This window comes from Hyperoodon ampullatus (assembly GCF_949752795.1).
Source record: "Hyperoodon ampullatus genome assembly, chromosome: 19".
Classification (NCBI taxonomy): Eukaryota; Metazoa; Chordata; class Mammalia; order Artiodactyla; family Ziphiidae; genus Hyperoodon; species Hyperoodon ampullatus.
This window is the reverse complement of record NC_136932.1, coordinates 39,862,578-39,882,631: the sequence shown is the minus strand read 5'-3', so window position 1 is coordinate 39,882,631 and position 20,054 is coordinate 39,862,578. Positions and strand designations below refer to the sequence as shown.

Here is a 20,054-nt window from a genome sequence, read left to right as displayed (position 1 = left end):
TTCTACCTTAACCTGAGTGGTGACCTACGCAAAAATTCACTGAGCCGCACTTGAGACCTGCGCACTTTACTTTTATATAATCTAAACCTCCATTGAAAACCAAAACCAAATGACCACCAGCCGCAAGCTCCCTGTTTTCCATCCTTTATTGAAAGGTCCCACATCCTCAGGGACCCCAGGCAAACCAGACGCCAGACAGGCCCCCCAAATATAGCAGGAGGCCTGAAAGGGGAGAGGAATGACTTATGATCCCACCACACCTCCCTGGAAACAGAACCCACCACAGACGGACAGACAGGGCAGGAGTGGGAGAGACCCTACCCTCCTCTAGGTTCTCTCCCCTTTGTCCCCAATTGAAAAGAAAGTCAAACACCGACTACGTGGCACCCCCGCCCCCCACCCACCCTAGCAGCGTTTGTGGGACCCCCCACCCCGCAAGGGGCAGCCCCGAGGCAGCTTCCCGTCACTCTCCTTCACTTTGGTTCGCTCCTGGCAGCTCCGTGCCCTCTTCCTTCCTCCCTCAGCCTCCGGCCCAGTTACCCCTACATCTTCTATCACCTACTCGGACCTTCTCTCTGGTCTCTAGGGCCTCCTGCCCCAGGGCTTCTGGGGAAGCAGCATCTCCTCCCAGCGAGGGGCTCCGCCAGGCCCTCTCTGCCCAAGATGCGGGGCTCACACGGCCGCCCCACTCTCCTTGAGGTCAGGGGCTGAGCGCTGCCGTCTCATCCGCGGGGGCGTAGTGTATGGGGGGTAGCGGGGCCCTGGGGGCCTCTGGGCTGGGTATGGTTGGGGCTGCTGGGGATAATAGTTGTGCTTTTTGGGCTGGAAGTGCTGGGGTTCAGGCTGTGCAGAACCCCCTCCCCGGGACCGGCCCCCTCCGTCCAGGGAATTCCTGCGGGGACGGTGGGACCTGCGGGGACTTGGAGGCCTGCGGGCAGGGGTGGCCAGAGAGGGGGTGAGCTCCTCAGGGGGCTGGGGTGGCGCTGGGGACTCCCCGGCCCCCGCCCCCGGCCAGGACTCGCGGTGCTGGGGGTTGCTCTTGAAGGGGAAGCGAAGCTTGCAGTCGTGAGGGGGCACGAAGCGGGCGGGGGGTCTGCGCAGCCCCCCGCCCCGGCCCCCGGAGCCCTGCAGTCCCTGCAGCCGCAGCTGCTCCTGCTTGAGCCAGCGAAGGCGCCCCCGACGGAAGGCGGGGTCCTCCTCCATCAGCCTTGACACCCGCTCCCAGCTCGACAGGGGCGGCGAGGAGGGCCGTGCGGGAGGTGCTCGGTCACTGGGGGCTTCCTGCTCTGCTGCCTCAGACCCTTGGGGCTGAGCCCACGTGGCCTCACCGGCTTCTTCATTCTCATCCTCGTGATCCTGGGAGGGAGAGGAGGTGAGAGAAAAGGGGTCACGTGAGGAGAGTGAAGTCCTGAGGACGTGCAGATTCGGGAGGACAAGCTGGAAGGCCCTGGAGCAGCTGGACGTCCGGGGTCCTGAGAGAGAGGGGCATGGGGATGAGGAAGCTGGAGGGACACTGGTTTAGGAGCCCGGACCCAGAGTCAGGTGGCCGACTCAGTCCAGGTCTGCCACCTCCTAGCTGTGGGTCTGGATCTCCAGCTTGTAGCCTCTGTGCCTCAGTGTCCTCACATGTAAGACGACATCAACAATAACAGTACCTATCACATAGGGCTGTTGTAAGATTACCTGAGAAATTCTACCATGCCTCACCTAGTGGGCACTCAGCAAATACTGCTGAATAAATGATGTGCCCTGGGGATACAGCAGTCAACAAAGAGGGAAGAAAAATACCTGCCATCATTTTAGTGGACGGGCACAGTTGATAAATAAATAAGAAAAATATATAGTATGGTACATAAGCTGTACTTCCATAAAATGTTAAATATAAATATATGTATTTAAGTTATTTAATATATATTATTTACATTATATGTAAGTACCATGTTACATATTTTATATAAATGTGTATATATGTATATATTTTATACACATATAAAAATATATATTCACATGGAAAAAACCAGAGCAAGGAAAAGGACAGGAGGCCAGGGTGGGGGTAGATGCAGTGAAAGGACAAGAAGAGATTCATGGAGAAGTTACCATTTTAGGGAACACCCGAAGGAACTGAGGGACGAGCTCTATGGCTCTGAGAGGGAAGGGCGTTCTGGGCAGAGGGAACAGCAGGTGCAAAGGCCTTGAAGCAGGAGTGCACCCAGCAAGTTCAAGGAACAGCAAGGAAGCCCAAGGGTCTGGAGAGGGGAGAGTGAGGAGAGGGGTAAGAGCTGCATTTGGAGCCGTAAGCCTTCAACAACCATGACTGCTGTTATGACTGGCTGCCTGTCATCCCCCCTTAGAAGGCAAGCGGGAGCACGGCAGAAATTCTGTCTGTTGTGAGTAACGCCAGTAGCTAGCACGATGCCTGGCACACAGTAAACACTCAACTATTTACTTGTTGAGTGAATACATGGAAAACGGATAGGTGATAACACTCCCACTCGCAGGGCCACTGTGAAGGTTTACATGGTGACACAGGAGAAGTGCTCAGCACAGCGGCTACCAGAGTAAAGGAAGGGTCACCCAGGAGAGGGGTGGTTCTAAGAGTGGACACCTATGGAAACACTCATTAAGTGGTAACTTAAGGACTGTACCCTTTGTTATCAGTGGTTCTCAAACTTCGTTGTATTTCAGAACCACCCGGAGTACTTATTATAAATGCAGATGTGTCCCCAAAGATGCTGACTCAGTAGGTCTGGGGCAGAACCCAGGAATCTGCATTTTCAGTTAGTGCCCTGGTGATTGTGAGGCAGGTGATTCACAAACTATGCTGTGTTCAACTTCGATAAGATTTTTTACAGGAAGAGGAGGAAGGAGGCTGGACTCTGAGGTGGGAGGTTCAGGTTGCTACAGGGGAGAGATGCAGGCGGGGAAAAGCCGGGCAGGGCCCGTCCTACCTGGGTCAGGGGGATGACCCTCTCCATGCGAAGCATGCGGTCCCTCAGGGCCTGCAGCTCGCGGTCCTTGCTGCTGTTCTGCAGCTTCACCTCCTGCAGGATCCCCGTCAGCTTGTCGATGTGAGCCCGGAGGTCCTCCACCTCTGCGCCGCGGGCTCCCTCCTCACTGCCGCCACCTCCACCTCCGCTGCCTTCCTCCTCGCCCACCGTGTCCCAGACATCCCGGGCCACGGCCCTCCAGGCGTCCCCGGGCCCCTCAGCCTTGCCATAGGTGCGGCACAGCTCCCGCATCTTGAGGGCAGCCAGAGCCTCGATCTCGGCCCGCCCGTGGCGGAAGTCGGCCAGGGCCACCTCGTAGCAGATCTCCTTCACTGCCTGCATCTTCAGGTCGGCCATGGTGGCCCAGCGGGGGTCTTTGCCCTGCAGCCGCCGTCGCTGCGGGATCTGGTACACCCTGCGGGGGGCCCTGCGCTTGCCGCTGCTGGGCAGGCCGCAGCGCTTGACGATAGTCTGGACCGTGGTGGGCGGCAGCTGCTCGCGCAAGGACGAGATGAGCCGCCAGCTCTCTTCACAGGAGCGCTTGTCGGAGTCGTCCCCGCTGTCAGAGTCCGCGTACTGGGGCCACAGAGAGGGAAGACAGACGGGGAGAGGGCTAAGGGCACCCCAGAGCCATGTGTCCCAGCGACATGGAAACACCGTGGTCAGAGTGGCTCGGTGCTGGGTGCACGGCTTAACCTCTGCTCGTCTGCACAGCGGAGGTAATGACGGCACCTCCTCACACATACGTTTTCAGGATTAATGCGCTCGGAGCGTGTGGCACAGAGAAAGTGAGTATTAGCTGTAGCCGTACCAAGTATGGGTTTCGTGTGTATATATCGCTCAGGATGCGGTTAAACATTTAAAAGTAAGTCCATTCAAAGAACAATCTTTTTTTTTTTTAATATTTATTTATTGATTTATTTGGTTGGCTGCACCGGGTCTTAGCTGTGGCATGCGGGATCTAGTTCCCTGATCAGGGATCGAACCCAGGCCCCCTGCATTGGGAGCATGGAGTCTTAACCACTGGACCACCAGGGAAGACCCCAAAGAACAATCTTAAGTAAATAACAACACGGGCGGTACTTGGATTTGGTAAAAATCATAAAGGTGGCACAGGTTCAGCTAGAGTCCAGGAAGCCTCAGTCACCTGGGAGGAACCCTAGTTCCCTGCATGGGCTCCTCCCTGGGTCACATTTCTCTCCTGTCTCCTCCTAGATGCCACCTCTACCCCCTTGCCCCGGGCCCACTCCCCACTCTGGCTCAGGCAGTGTGACCAAAATCAAGAGTCAGGCTGAAACTCTGCCAGGCCGGCTGCTCCAGTGCCCACCAGCCCACCTCCCACCTCTGCCTGCCCCACCGCACCCCTGGCCAGCCCCTCACCAGCCGCTGCTGCTCCAACAGAAGATCAGCCTCCTCCTTTTCTTTTCGGTACTGGTTCTCTAGATCCTGCAGCCTGGGATTGGGTGAGGAGGGGAGGAAGAGCTGTGAGGTTCTGGAGCCACCTCAATAGGGCGTCTGACAACAGGAGGGCGCTGGGGGCTGGGCACCTGGGAGGGACGATCAGCAGGGACCTTGGGCACAAGCACCCTCCCCACGCACCTCTTCTCCATCTCCAGCTTGATGTCAATGCCTTGCTGCTCCAGCAGTTCCTTCTGGGCAAAGTTCCAGTCGACGGGCTCGAAGGGCGGTCCTGGGGGCGGGGGGACCCCTCGCTCCCGCTCTAGCCGCGCCTGCTCCGGGTGATTGAAGCGGAACACGTGGTTCTTGCCCATCACAATCCTATTCCCTGGAGATAGGAGGATGGAGAAGTGGACTCACTCGCCCACAGCAGCACACCCCTCCGCATGCCCGAGGTGCACATGCGGAGCACATGCACATGCACATGTGGGCCTTGCCCAAAAATCCCAGGAGCCCCAACACAATCTCTTCCATCACCCCAAATCCAAGAGCGGCTGGAGCTGAGGCTCCCCTAGCTGACCCCAGGAACCGCTCTATCCCTGACAGCCAAAGGAAATCAGGAGCTTGGCATCCACTTCCTGTTGCCCTGAGGCAGCAAGACAAACCAAAACCTGACTCCCTCTCTCTTCCCTTCCCAGTTCCATCTTCACATTCCCACGCTGTTTCTTATTTGTTTTTGGGTCCTGCCCAGGAGTCACCCAAGAAGCTCTTCCTTGCACAGCCAGGGCCCAGGACCCTCACTGCCCCCTCCTCTACCTGACTTCAGCACCACGGGCTCAGTCACAAGTTTCCCATTGACGTAGGTCTCGGCTCCTTCACAAGGCTCCAGGGTGACCACCACTGAGGCAGGGAGAGAGGAGAGGGAGCGATCAGACCCTGGGGGAGGAGGGGTATGGTCACAGATTCCCACCCTGCATTCCTCCCAAAACACACATACACCCCCAGTCCCACCACCCAGTACCTGTCAGGGGTGCCATGGCCCCTCTGGTGGCAGGCAGCACGGGAAAGGAAGAGCAGAAGGAGGGTTAGAGCCCCAGCTACAGTTCCCAGGAGCCTCTGAGGGGGCTCCCTTCTCACCCTCTGCCATCCTCCCCAGCAGCGGCTTAGCAAACCCGGAATTCTCAGAGGGTGTGGTCTCTCAGGTCCAGCTGGTCGGCAGGCCCTGTCATTTCTGCCTTCCAGATGACCACTCCTTCCTTCCCAAACAACACTGCTACTGGCCAGGTCTGGATTCCTCCAGCAGGCTCCTAGCCCCACTTCTGTCTGATGCATCTTGCACACTGCTACCTAACTAATCTTCTTAAGCCACAGTCAAATATCTTCAGTCAAGATCACTATATTCCCGGGAGGAGATAAAGCCAACCCAACCCAAACATCTCTCAAGGTGCTCCTTGTACAAATCACCAAGCCTGCTGTTTGCTGGGACATGAGGATGCCTGAGGCACTTCCCTGTCCTTGAGGACCAGTGCCCCGTTGTCACAGAGGGGCCCCCGTATTCCAAAGACCCAGACTCTATGACTCCTTAGCTGAGGGACAAAATGGGATAACAAAGTCTTTATTTACAGAGTGGCTGAAAGGCTCAAATAAAGTGATGTGGGAAAGAGAGTTCTTATTTACCTTACAAGGAACAGGGAAACCAGAATGAATGGTAACGTAAGACAGAGACGAGCCTACGGACGCTGTAGGAGTACAAAAATAGCAAAGAGTAACTCGGCTTAGGGGCAGAGGGCTGGAAATGATTATGGGAAAGTGGTAACTCCTGAGCTGATGCTCAAAGGGAAACCTGGATGAAGGGGCAGAAACGATGGAGAAGAAGATGTCAGACAGAGCTACAGCATCACCACGTCGGTGCCCAGCAATGGAGGAAGGTGGCAGAGAAGAGGACGAACTGGCTATAAGGGTAACAGTCTAGCCCCGCCCTTATTTCCCACCACGCCCCAAATTCATCCATCCGTTCCACAAATATATTGCACCCCTATAATATGCCAGGCACTATTTTAGGTCCTGGACATACAGGAGAGATAAAAACCAAAATGCCTGCTCTTACAGAGATCACTTCCACTTGGCAAGAAAGATGATAAACAAGTAACTGAGCAAGTAATCTAAAGTCAGGATTGGGCGGGGATAGTTGTTATGGAGGGAAATGGGGCCAGGTGAGAACCCACACGAACCCACAGCGATCTGAACCGAGGCAGCCCAGGACTCACAGCACAGGTCCTAGAGTCTGCCATGCTGCATCCCAATCCAGTTCTGCCATCTTCTAGCTGTGTAGTCTTGGGCAAATTCCCTAACCCCTGGGAACCTCAGCTCCCTCACCTGTGAGCTACGTGCAAAAATGCAAAGGCACAAAGTAGATGGTAAGTAATAACTATTCTTCTGTGTTCACACCTCTATCCGTGCTGCCTGCTCTTCTAGGCGTCTTTGGTCAAGTATTAAATCTTAAAGGCCCAAGTGGACTAACCCTTTATATAGCCTCCATCATTTGGGGCACAGAACCATCTGCTGCTTCCACTGTGATGTAACCTATTCAAGCCCATCACCTCCCCAAACACACCCTGAGTTCCCGAGGGTGGGCTGCCTCCACGGGCCTTGTGTGGTTTTGGTATCACCCCAGCACATGGCTTGAGGGAACCACAGAACAGGAACTCGGCAATAACTCACTGGGCTGAACGGATTCAATAGCTCGCAGCCCACAGGGCCGGAAGCGTTTGCTGCCGCCAGGGACTTGAACGAGACCAGAACAACTGCATTAATCCACTGACCAGAAAATGGAATTGAAGTCCACCGGGCAGGTCTTCAACCTGAGCTGCAGGCCACACGAGAGCATCTTTTCTTATTTTAAAACACACGCTGACCACGGGTGCCCTGTCTCCTGTCCCCCAGAAGCATCAGACCTGAGGCACATAGCACGGGCTCCAGGTGAGGGAGAGCTCAGGTGTGACACAGCCAACCTCCCTGCCTGACTCACTTCCCAGAGCTTAACTTCACTTGGGCACAACTGAACCCAAATCAGTCCATTAAAAAAAAAATGACCTGGACTTCCCTAGTGGCACAGTGGTTAAGACTCCATGTTCCCAATGCAGGGGACCCGGGTTCGATCCCTGGTCCAGGAACTAGATCCCATGTGCTGCAACTAAGAGTTTGCATGCCACAACTAAGAAGCCGGCGAGCCGCAACTAAGGAGCCCATGAGCCACAACTAAGGAGCTGCCTGCTGCAACTAAGGAGCCCACATGCCACAACTAAGGAGCCGGCGACCCACAACTAAAGGAGCCCTTGAGCCACAACTAAGGAGCCCACCTGCCGCAACTAAGGAGCCCATGTGCCGCAACTAAGAAAACGGCGAGCCACAACTAAGAAGCCTGCCTGCCGCAACTAAGGAGCCTACGTGCCGCAACGAAGAAACCAGCGAGCTGCAACTAAGGCACCCGTGAGCCACAACTAAGGAGCCCACCTGCTGCAACTAAGGAGCCGGAGAGCCACAACTGAAGGAGCCCTCGAGCCGCAACTAAGGCGCCCACCTGCCACAACTAAGACCTGACGCAACCAAATAAATAAATAAACATTTTAAAAAAAAAGACCGAACCAGAACAAAACGGTGACCTCAGAATATGCCCTAAGTGGTACTTAACCACGAACATTGTTTTGTTACCTGTCAGACAGACTACTACCTACACCCCGAGGCCTTGTGATTCCTAAAAGCTTTTGCTGCTGTGGCCAAAAACAGCTAAAAACCTCTGAAAGTTTTGGAACCAAAGGGAGACATGGGCTGACTAACTGCCTGAAACTTTGGTAGTCATAGCTACATAGATAATCAGGTTTTCAGAGATAAATTCAGATATCCCACTGAAAAACCTACAGGTTTTCATAAAAAATGACCAGGGTGCTATTTGAGGCTAAAAAATTAAGGAAGAGAGCAGGATCTCTCTTCCCAAAACCTCACCCTCTGCAGCCACAGTCTTCTGTTTCTGCCTTGGGGACCCTCACCACTCCCAGCTCATAACAAGAGTCTGCACCCTGAGGGCAGGTGCAGATAGCAGGGCCCCCACTGCTGACCAGGAGTTCGAAGCCCCCTCTCAGGGCGAGGACACATCCTCTCATGCGGCGGCTGCACTCCCAGTGCCCGAGCCAGGGCTCTGTATTCAGTGAGGGACCTGTCTCTCTCTCTGTCTGGTCACTCCAGTCTCGCCCCCTTAGCCATTACCTTCTCCGTCTGGCTGAGGGATGCTCCGGAACAGACAGTGTTGCTCCCGAATGAACTGCCCAGTCAGCTTGATGTCCACATCGACCTGGCCGACCCTGGGGAAGCAATGGCCAACATTTTCTGAGCATGTGCCAGTCATACATACACCAAGCCCCTTCTGAACACAAGTTCAACCAACTCAGTAAGCCAAGTATAATTATTCCCATTTCACAGATGAGGAAGCTGAGGCTCAGAGAGGTAAGTAACTTGCCCAAGGTCATGCGGCCCGGCAGCGGTGAAGCTGGGATGTGAGCCCAGATCTGCCTGGCTCCAAAGCCCACATCCTCACTGTTATACAGCAAAGGAGGAAGGGAACCTGGAGGGGGGTGGGTGCCCTCAGCCTTGGTTCCTGCATCCTTCCCATGATGATCACCAAGGACAGCTGAACAGCCTGTGTTGGAAGAAGAAGGACCACCCTCACCCCTTTAACTCCAGGTGACGACCTTGGAGGCGCTGAGCCCCAGGGGTGCATTAGCCAGTGAAGTTACCTGTCATGTGAGCACTGCCCTCAACAGCATGGGGCCAGGGTTATGTTTCCCTTCTCTCTCCCACCCCAAGGGAGGGTCCCACTAAGCGATGCCCAGGCAGTGGTGCTGGGGGCCAAGAACGCAGCAGTCCAAGCTCCCACCCACTCTCTGCCCCAGTAGATCAGGACCTATACCCGCCAGCGCTGGGTTGGTTTGGTCCCAGGAGATCACTAGAGAAGGAAGTCGCCAGCGTGGCCCTCCCTATGCAACCACACCCTAAAAGGAGAGGCTGCCCCACAGGCTGAGCAAACGCTACCTGGTGACACCATCTTTGATGTGGTAGAGCAGACATTCAGACATCAGGGGGTCTTCATTCAGGTTCACCAGGTGTGGAGTCTGAGGGGGAAGGGGCGGCAGTCAGGGGAGAGCCGCCAGGGGTGCGGCCAAGAGGGAGGGAAGGCGCTCACAGACATCCCTGCAGGCTCCCCGCTGCGCCCCTCCCCCTCACTCGGAGGGCGAGCTCTCCCACCCCCTGCTCCCACTCACCCCAATGCCTTCGGGGCAGCCTGACCCACCCTCTCCTCTCACACAAGATGCCCCCACCCTTCTAGCCCCTCCCCAGGCCCCATTTCTTCACAGGCACCTGGACACACCAGTCTCCCTGACCCGAAACCTTAGAAGCCACCTGCCCTCTCTCTGCTTTCCCTGTATTCCCTCTGACCCCAGGGCTCATCACTCCTTCCCTCAAAATATATCTTGCCACGTCGAGAGGGGACTGCTCAGACCTCTCCGGCCCACGCACCGCACGCCTGCCTGACCTGAGTCTGCTTTTTATGCCGGTACTCCTGGGCCTCCTCTACAGCAGGGCCCCAGCCCACTTATCCAAGCCCCTTTCCGGGGCCGCCTCTCCCCTTCTGTGCTCGCACCCAGTGGACTCTGAGCACTCACTCCAAAAAGCCAGCCTCATCCCTGCCCATCCTCTCGCCTGGAACAGCCTCCCTCCTGGCCCCACCTCCATCTCCACCCGTCAAAATCATTCACTTCCGGTCCCTCACGGTCTGTCTCAAATGCCACTTCTTCCACAAAGCTTTCCCAAGCCTTCCACCCGAACACAAGATCCCCTGCCTCTGTTCTGCAAGGATATACCGTGGCCTTTCTATGTGCAAGACCCCACTGAGGTGCCCGGCAGGACACAGAGATGAGTCACACCCAGAGGCTGCTGCCCCGTTGGTCAGGAAATCAGAGTCAACTTGGGGAGATAAGACTTGGAGTGGAAACACCATTGCAGGTGAGCAACACATGACTCATAATAGACTTCCTGAACTTTTCACGCCCTCACTTAGCTCATTCATTCATTCATTCATTCATCCCACTGTATTCTGGGAGGGGCTCATATACAAAAATGAATAAAATGAAGACCAATGGGAGCTCATGGGGGTCAGGGGAGCTTCATGGAAAAGGCAGTATGGGAGCTGGTCTCTGATGATGAGGAGGATGTGGACATGAAGAAGGAAGAGTATTCCAGGTGAAAGAAGAGTCTGAACAAAGGCACGGAGGCAGGGGAGCACAGGGTGTAGGGCAAGACAGCCAGCAGTCAAGGTCAAATATTTCTCTGGGAGCCCCCTGAACAGGAAGCCCAAGGCTATGTCCACGGTGGATGCGTTGTATATCTGTGCGTCCAACGATGACTCTGCAACACTTCCTCTTCTCCTGAGGGATGACCACGCCCCTCCCGACACTGCAGTGTCAGGCCTGCTTGGGAATGACAAACGTGGATGGGTCCTGGAAGCAGAAAGCGATCTATCCCTCGGGAGAGGGGACATGATTTAGGGCAGTGCTTTTCAATCTTTATTCAGCCCTGGAACCCTTTGTTCACAGGAAACCTTACCTAGAAGCCTAACACGTCAAGCAGATAAGCAGAGAGCTGCTCAGGCCGAGGTGGGGGCAGGGGACCCATAGTCCAGTCCTGCTCCCCACTCCCCATTCCCTGTGAAGGAAGCTCTGAGCCAGGTTTGAAAATTACTGACTTAGGAAGTCCTTAGGCCTGGTGGCGAGGTCTCAGGAAAGAAGGGGCTTTCCCTAAGGCCCTTGGCTCTCTCCGGGACAAACTGGAGCTTCTGCCCCAAGGACCCAATTCTCCACTCGACATTTCCTAGGCTTGAGTCACCCCCACCAAACCCGTTTCTCCTGTGAGCCTAACAGCTTTCTCTCTGAAATCCACGTGACTTTTAAACTTATGAGAATGGGTTCATTCTCGCCACCTGGAGAAAATGCAGAAGTTACCTCCCCTAAGACACTTTTTTTTTTACCAATCAGATGGGCAAAGATCAAAAAGTTGAAGAGGATGAGGGAACACGGGCTCTCTTGTATGATGCTCTTGGGAGTATAAGTGGGCATGGTTAAAATCTCTGGAGGCACGCTGGCAAAAGAGATCAAAGTTTTACCTGGCTACTGGTGGACCCCAAATCTCCACTTCTAGGAATATGTTCTACAGACAGCAGACTATTAGTAAGACTATCTTCTGTAACATTGTTTATAGTATCAAAGAATGGGAAACGACCTAAATGTCCATCAGTAGGAAGCTGGTTAAAAGAAATTATCCTACGTCTATACAATAGAATATTCTGACACTGTGGGGAAAAAAAAACCAAAAACGGACAGAACTGCGATACACTGATATGTGAAAAAGTAACATGTCAAGTATGGAACCAGCACCATGGCAAAGAGGGGCGATGTGTGCGTGTGTACGTGGATGATTCTAACACACACCTGTACGTGCAGAGACTACCTCTAGAAGAACACATCAGGAGCCAGCAACAGGACTCGCCTCTGGGAGGGGAACTCGAGGGTGGCAAGGAAAGAGATTTCCTTTTCACCTCACTGTACGAAGTAAACGTTCCCGGCGGGGTGTGCCACCTTTACAAGAACAACTAAGAACACAACAAAACAGAAGCCCCTCCTGTTGGCCCCAAGCTCTAGCAGGTGGCACCCTGCACAGTGTGAGCCTCCCCAGGAAAGAAAAACCCATCCATTAGCCTGTCCATCCCTTTCTACCTTTCCCTAGCCCTGCAGCTGTGGCAGAAGCTCCACAGGTACCTGGCACCCCCAGGTGGCTGGCAAGCCACGCGGAGAGCCCCCTGCAGTCCCTCCTCCCAGATGTGCGCCTCTGGGGGATCCCAAAGCCCTGGGTGCCCAGCCCCGGACCTGACCCCTCAGCCCTGCCTGCCACCCTCAATCACCCACCGACAGCCCTCTCGCCCCTGGCTGTGCCTCAGGCCAGGCAAACCCCTCTCCTCTGTCCGGATCCCTGTTCAGTGGTCCCTGCTTGCTCAGTCACCCAGACGCCTTATCCGTATGAAAATCGGAGGGGTCCCCTTCCAGTAACCCACTGCCTGGAAGAGGTGTATCTCACTTAGAGCCTGATCCTATGATGCTTCGTACCACGGCCCTGACAGGTGTGGCTGGCTCCATTCCAGGGCTGGGACTGGAAGTTCCTGCTTTGCCCAAACTGGCCTCTGCATCACCACTTCACCAGTGTGCACCACTACAGCTGTGCTGGCCGTCGGAAGCCAGCGTCCACTCTGACTGGTTGGTCCCCGTGCTGTGCTGGTTGCTAAAGGTTTTGAATACCATTCCTGCCTCCAACTGAGCCTGATCACTCCTGCCCTGCTTCTTTCCTTCCTTCCCCTCCACAAAGCCTTACTGAGCGCTTACTACACAGCGGGCACATGACAGGTGCTGGTGCGCCCCACTCGGCCGACAATACCCCACACTTGCTTGGCCCGATGTTCTCTCTGCTCCTCTCTACCACCACCCCCGTCCATCTTTCAGGCTCCACTTTCCAAACCACCTTCTCCAGGAAACCAGTTTCCATACACCTCCAGGCTGCACTGATGCTTCCATCTTTAAACCTCTCGCTGCGTTTACAAGCAACATCCTACAGGTTAGCGCTTACTCTTCTCCTATTCCTTTTACAGTCTTGTCTTCCCAAGTTATCCTTTCGAAACGTACTTTTTAGGTTTTTTTTGCATTTGTTTGCTTGTTTTTGAATAGCTAACACATACACAGGTTACAAAATCCAAATGATACAGAAGAGCACACGGTGGACAAGTCGCTATCCCAACCAACCTGCCACCTCCCAGGGTCCTCTCCCTTCCCCCTGGGGTAAACACCGTAACCAGTTTCTTATGAATCCAGAGATACATTCTACGCATGAACTCATACACGCACGTGTGTGGGTTTCTGTTTATAAATACCTAGATTCTAAGCAGCTCTTGAAATCCCCCTAAGGGCAGAGACCCTGGCATCCTGTGGTCCCTAGATGGAGGGAGAAGACAGGGACGGCCGGACAACAGAGAGAGGAGGAGCAGGAGTGGGGACAGAGGTGATGGAGGGACAATTCAGAGACCTGAGATCAGAGGTAGAACTCATGACCCTGCCACCCCAACCCTCTTCTTTCAGCATCCAGAGTCTCCAAGGCCTCCTCACTCACCTTCTTCGGAGAGAAGACGCCCACGGTTCCCCCATCTTCCCGGACAGCCACCCCCATCTCAGCCAGCAACGCTTCTCTGTAGGCAAAGGAAAGGCAAATATTGGTCTTGTCGTCGGTACCCACGAACCCCTCCCCTGCAGGGCCTGACCTTCCCTCCCCACCCCACTCCTTCCAGGGCTCCAGCTGTCGGCCCCACCCTCACACCTCTCCATCCTCAAGGCCTCCGTCTTACGTAGCTTCTCCTCCCAGGTCTCATTCAGCTCAGCTATAATCTTCTCTGTCTCCTGGGGGCACAAGACAGGCAGGGATCAGGACAGTCTGGGACAAGCACCTCCCAGGGGTGCTGCACTTCCCAGCAGCCCCCAGAGCCCCACCCCTTGCCAGCTCCAGCTTCCCACCTGCAGTCTCTCCATGGCCTCCTCAGGCCCAATCTGGGGCTCGGCATTGGGGGAGAACGATGGCTCCAGCTCCCCGTTGTGTGCTGCGGGGGACGAGGGCGAAGCTGGGGCAGAGGGAGACGGTACAGCTGGCAGAGCACCTCCGGGACTCCCCTCATCCACCTTCAGGCCTAGGAGGGAGAAGAAGGTAAAAGAAGGAGGCCAAGGAAAGATGGAACTGATCGGAAACAGAGACGGTCTCACAGGGGACCAGCCTGGAAGGACTGCAGAAGACCCATGGTCCACCTCCACAAAACAGGGAGCCCTCTTACTGCAGCCTTGACAAATGGACACCGAGTCTCTGCTTGTTCCCCTCCAGGGATGGAAAGCTCATTACTGAACAAGGTAGCCAGTTCCTTCCATTGCAGGATGACTCGTACCATCAGAAAGTTTTTAGCTGACAACTTTTCTTAGCTGAAATCTGCCCCATGTTACATGTAGCTCTGTTTCTAGTTCTGCCCTCCGGGATGAGAAAGACTACACTGCTTTTTTCTTTTGCAAGACTACCCTTCAAATGTACAGAGGCGAACATCGTGTCTACCTTCTCTTCCCAAGAACCCTTATTCTCCCCACCGTGCCCCTTAGCACCCCAACTCCTCAATGGGATGGACCCCAAGACTGAATGCAGAGTCCACACCGGACACAGCCAACACGGATCATAGATTCTCTAGTACAGATGCCATTTCACAGTAAGGAGGCTGAGTCTTAACGTTTCAGAAATTAGTCCACTGTTGACTATTATTAAGCTTACGGTCAATTTAGTTCCCAATGTTTCATAAGAACTTCTGTCAAGGCAGGTGCCCAGCAGCCTATCCTTAATGACTTACTATTCACACCATAAATGGCATGACTTGCCATTTACTCCTGCTCCTGTCGTTTCAGTAGTTCCAGGAGCCTGTCAAGGTCCCTCTGAATCCTGCCTGCCTCCCCCCAGGAGGATCAGTCCCTCCCAGCTCTGTAACACCTAAAGGCGTGACCTGTCCCCTCTCCACATCTGCATCTAAGTCAAGGGGCACTTGCTGGGCTTTCTGGGCAGTGGTCCCTCCCTGGTCCCAGGCCTGGGCAAAGGCAAATGAGGAGGGATGAGCTGGGCCAAGGAGCCTCCCTGAGCTGCCCCTCCCGGAGTCCCACCTCCCAGGGCAGAGGCGGAGAGCCCCTGGGCCATCAGCAGTTCCCTCAGCCGGGCCACCTCCTCCTGCAGCTCCCGGATCAGCCGGGCATTAGGGTCCTCATTGATGATGGCATTGCAGCGAATCTGCTTGGTGCGGTCGGCGTACCTGGATGAGGAGGAGCGGGACCGGTGAGGCCCAGACATGGGTGACCTTGGTCTGCTGCCCAATTCCCTCTCCCTCCCAGGTTTCATCATAGTGCAGTAGAGCTGAGGGTCAACCCTATCTCATGGGGAGGGTCCTGAGCTACCAGCCGCTGAGCTCCTGGCACTTTTCGTGTCCCACCCCACCCCTACTAGAGCCCCACCTTAGGGTGCTAAGAGTCTCCTCGTAATTGATGTCCGCGGGGCTCAGGGCTGCAATCATTGCTGTGCGTGAATTCCCACCTATGAATGGAAAGGAGGGGAAAGCTTGAGCTGGGCAGGGTCCTAAGAAAAGTCAGACTGGGTCACAGGGTCAGGGGGCCTCATCGCTCAGGCAGGGGTCCAATAGGGTCACTGTCCAAGGCAGGGTAAAGCTAAGAGTTGTGGAGCTAATCGTGAAATCTGGTGGTCAGAGGAAGTGGGGGTAAGGTCAGGGAGACATCAGACATCTGTGGGACAGTCAGAGATCAGTGGGCGGAGGATGAAGTCAAAGGTGGGTGTGAGGTCAGAGAGCAGTCATGGGTAGCCAAGTCAGTGAGGCCCTTGGCTTGGCAGGGAGGGTGTGGCCTTGATCTCAGCATCAGGACACCTTCAAAGGATGCCCCTGGGGACCAGGGGGAGAGTCAACGGACCACTGGAGGATTTGAGGTTCCAGGGGTGTCAATGGGGCTGGTATCAAAAGGGGGTTGGCAGGACTGGTGGCAGGTCGGCAGAGAGAGACAGAGAGGAGAAGCCCCTCACCCAGATTCTCCTTGAGCAGCCAGGTGAGCACAGAGTCCCTGTAAGGGATAAAATCCGACTTCCGCTTCTTTGATTGCTGAGGGACGGAAGGGGAAGGGGGTTATGGTGGGCCACCCGCTTTGTCCGCTTTCCCAGAGCCCTTTCTCTTCCCACGCCCAGGTCTTACCATATCCGCAAGGGCCGAGATCACCTTCCCTAGAGTGGTCAGGGACTTATTGATGTTGGCACCTTCCTGGCAAGAGGAACATGGGGAATGAGGCCTTCTTCTCCCACTCCGATCCCCTTCCCCCGCTCCTCCCACAGCCAGAGTCCCACGTTGTAATTTGAGACCACTGCACACAGCCCCCAACACTGCCCTGTCTGGCCCTCCCAAGCCCCTCACCTTCAGGCGCATGCCCCGGGCCCCTGAGGAGTCAGCCCGCTCACTGCCAGCAAGGTCCACCAAACTGATCTTACTGACCTGGGTCAGAGGAAAGAGACAGGAGGTGACCGGGTCAGTGTGGGGCAGGCATATCAAGGGAACACCCAGCAAGGGGACTAGGTAGTTGGTAAGGGATGGAGAAAGCCAGAAGTGGGGGACGGAAGGGGGATACATAAGATGACAGTGAGGGTTTGGTTACTTGTCTGTTTCTTCATTTATTCAATCACAGATATTCACATGCCCACTGTGTGCCGGGACAAGGCACACAGTGGGCTCCAAGACCTGCCCCAAGGAGGCTAGCTAGAAGAACAAACATGCAAAAGGAGACTATCCCACTGATCTGACAGGGGAAGCACGGGGGGCTGTGGAAGCTCAGAGGAGGCACTCAGCCACGCCTGGACGGGGAGGGAGGACGCAAGGCCCGCTGATCACATCTCTGTCTCTGTTACCAGGTGGGATGGGGTGGCAGCGGGTGCGGGGGGGCCTACTTTCTCTGAGTCCAGTCCAGTGAGCTGATCGTGGCAGCGCTGTGTGAAGACAATGGTGAAGACGGCGTGGGAACGGCTGCTGGTCTCATTCATGTTGGTGGCGGCCACAGTCCTGGCGGGGGGGGCGGGGGGGAGGGAATGGTCAGTGGGTCCGGCCCCTCATCTTCCTAACCCCGTCTCCCTTGCCCTCCGCCCCATCAGCGCCTGCCTCACCGCGCTTTATTTCCACAGTCCATGAGGTCAGCAATGTCTGCGTAACAGGTCACAGCCAATTTAGACAGGTCCTGCACATAGGGGCCCAGGATGGGGTGCTCTCGGACCCTCAGAGAGCCCCGACTCTTGGGGTTCAAGAGGTCTCGTACCCTCTCACAGTAGATCTCCATGTAGCTCACCTGAGTGGGAGAAGCAAATAAAAAGCAATAAAGGTGGGCTTCCCTGGTGGCGCAGTGGTTAAGAATCCGCCTGCCAATGCAGGGAACACGGGTTCGAGCCCTGGTCCAGGAAGATCCCACATGCTGCGGAGCAAACTAAGCCCGTGCGCCACAACTACTGAGCCTGCGCTCTGGAGCCCACGAGCCACAACTACTGAAGCCCGCGTGCCACAACTACTGAAGCCTGCACACCTACAGCCCGAGCTCCTCAACAAGAGAAGCCACCGCAACGAGAAGCCCGTGCACCGCAATGAAGAATAACACCCGCTCGATGCAACTAGAGAAAGCCATGTGCAGCAACAAAGACCCAATGCAGCCAAAGATAAATAATAAATAAATAAATTTTTTAAAAAAGTAAAAAAGCTAACAACCATACCCAATGTGAAACTTAACCTGGACTCGACTGGATACAATACAGGTAACCTACACTGAGTGTTTACTATGTGTTACTAAGCATTTTACATGTGCAAGCTCACTGAGCCTCTCAACAACCCTAGGACGGGACCCCTGATCATTATCATTTCAGATAAACACGCTCAGGAGCCGAGAGAGAGATCGTCTGCCCAAAGCCACAGTTACTAACTGGTAAAGCCTAGAGCAGATCCCGGGCTGCCTGACTCCAGAGACTGCACTTGGTCTTAATCGCTCTCCTCCTCCCTACCCAGGGGACACTGTGGCTCCCCTCCCAGCCCCCTCCCAGCCCCCTCCCAAGACCTGGGCTTACCTCCACAGAATAGGATAGCTGAGCGCTCTGGTTCTTACTAACACGAGAGAAGAGGTCCTCACAGAGCTGGAGGGGGACACAGAGAAGCACAAAGATGCTGCTGTTCATGGCACACCTATGGCGCCCAGCACCCAGGCCAGGCCAGGTCTCAAGTGAACCTGTTTAACCCTTACCACAGCCCCAAGGGAGGGATGGGATCGTTCCCATTTTACAGATGGGAAAGCAACCTCTGAGAGGTTCACACTTGCCCAGGGTCACAGGCTAGTATTCAGTGAGCCAAAATGCAAGCCCGGAGCCTGTATGCAAGGTCACTATGCTGCAGTCAGAGAGATTATGGTCAACTTTCAGTTCTCCACAAATGGCTTTTCCTACAGTAAACACCTTGACTACGGTACACAAGCCTACCTGAGAACTACAGTCACAAGTAATTACGAGACAAGGTAAGACAGCAGCAAGTGGTAGAAACAAGGTTCAAACCGTGGGCGCTCTGCCGCCAAAGGTGTGGCTGTTCTCACTGAGCCTTCTTGGCCCTGATGTCCAGGTTGGAGCCAACCTCATCCCCCATCACCTTCCCTAGTACTAACAACCTCAGAGAGCCAGGTCTCTGCTCCACAACGCTTAGAACCCAGCCTACTCCCCTGGGGGCAGCTGAAGATGCTTCAGCCCTGGCCGCCCTGCCAGGCCCTGAGTGTACCTGGGGCACGATGCCCTGCTGCCCTGGCTCCTGCCGCCCCATCATGGTGTAGGATTTCCCAGCCCCGGTCTGCCCATAGGCAAAGATGCACACGTTGTAGCCTTCAAAGGCATGGAGCAGCATCTCTTCTCCAATATCCCGATACACCTGTTGCTGAGATGCAAACTGGGGGTCCTCGGCCTAGGTAAAAGGGGGGCAAGAAGGACAGCAGGAACCCTAGATGACTTTGTCCTGGGTATCTAGGCGCCCAAAGGTCTTGTGTGCCCCCACCCCGATCACGGTCCTAATCATCCCTGAGGATCCTATCTAGTCTCCTGCCAGCCCTAAATTATCCCAGGGATTCTGCCTCCCCCATCCTGGTCCTAGTCACAAGTTCAGGGTCCTACCCACCCCCACCCAAGGGTCCTGGTCTTCCCAACCAATTCCCTGGAGGTCCTATTTCCCAGCAATGCCCCCTCCCCAGGACCTGAATCCCCCGTCCCTCTTTGCTTAGCTCTTCCCCCAACCTAACAACCTCACCGAAGTGTGTGACCAGTAGGAGTAATCGAAAGTGAAGCTTTTGGGGGCATCCTTGCTCTGTCTGGGATTGATGATGGCTGAGAAAGCAAAGGAACGAAGACCAAGGTCAGGTACTCCCGGCCGCTGCCCACTCCCCACAAGCCCTCAGAAGCTGGGCATCCCACCCCCCACCTCTATCCTAGCTCATCTCTCCCCTTTAATACTCCCCACCCCCTCCAGCCACCAAAGCTAATTTTGGCTTCCCAGGACCCGCCCCCCTCCCGGCTGCCTCCCTGGATTGGGCAATGGAGGGCTCCAGGCCAACATTCCCCCTCCCAGGGACTGGGAGCACGGAAAGGCCAGCCTGTCCCAGCCTCCTTCCTTACAATTAGCACCTGCTCCGTGCCCAGCACAGCCCTCCTCTTGGTTCGGCCCGCCAGGGCTGGCCCGTACAGTGGGCCCGGGCTGCCCTGCCTGTGCCCAGACGGGCCCCTGGGACTCACTCACAGGTGGTGCTGCCCTGCATGCTGACCACACACTTGGCATCCTGGCTGGTCTCACGGGCGTTGAAGGGCCGAACCCTCACTGCCACTTTCACCGAGGCGCCAGCCATGGCTCCAGATACTCCCACCCTCCTCAGCTGGAGGACAGAGATAGAAGAG

The 20,054-nt window shown here is 55.4% G+C and overlaps 1 protein-coding gene across 1 annotated transcript; it reads right to left on the bottom strand.

Annotated features, from left to right (window-relative positions):
• Positions 1-423: 423 nt before the first annotated feature.
• Positions 424-20,005, bottom strand: KIF1C (kinesin family member 1C; the record flags this gene model as incomplete). The annotated part of the gene is made up of 21 exons (XM_079725183.1): positions 424-1,356; positions 2,949-3,563; positions 4,368-4,440; positions 4,587-4,773; positions 5,202-5,285; positions 8,649-8,743; positions 9,471-9,550; positions 13,647-13,722; positions 13,851-13,930; positions 14,045-14,214; positions 15,215-15,360; positions 15,560-15,638; positions 16,137-16,212; positions 16,303-16,368; positions 16,519-16,596; positions 17,046-17,157; positions 17,259-17,437; positions 18,201-18,266; positions 18,895-19,074; positions 19,414-19,490; positions 19,900-20,005. The coding sequence occupies 21 exons, from the start codon at positions 20,003-20,005 to the stop codon at positions 673-675; spliced, it is 3,309 nt and encodes a 1,102-aa protein (XP_079581309.1). The 3' UTR covers positions 424-672.
• Positions 20,006-20,054: the final 49 nt, after the last annotated feature.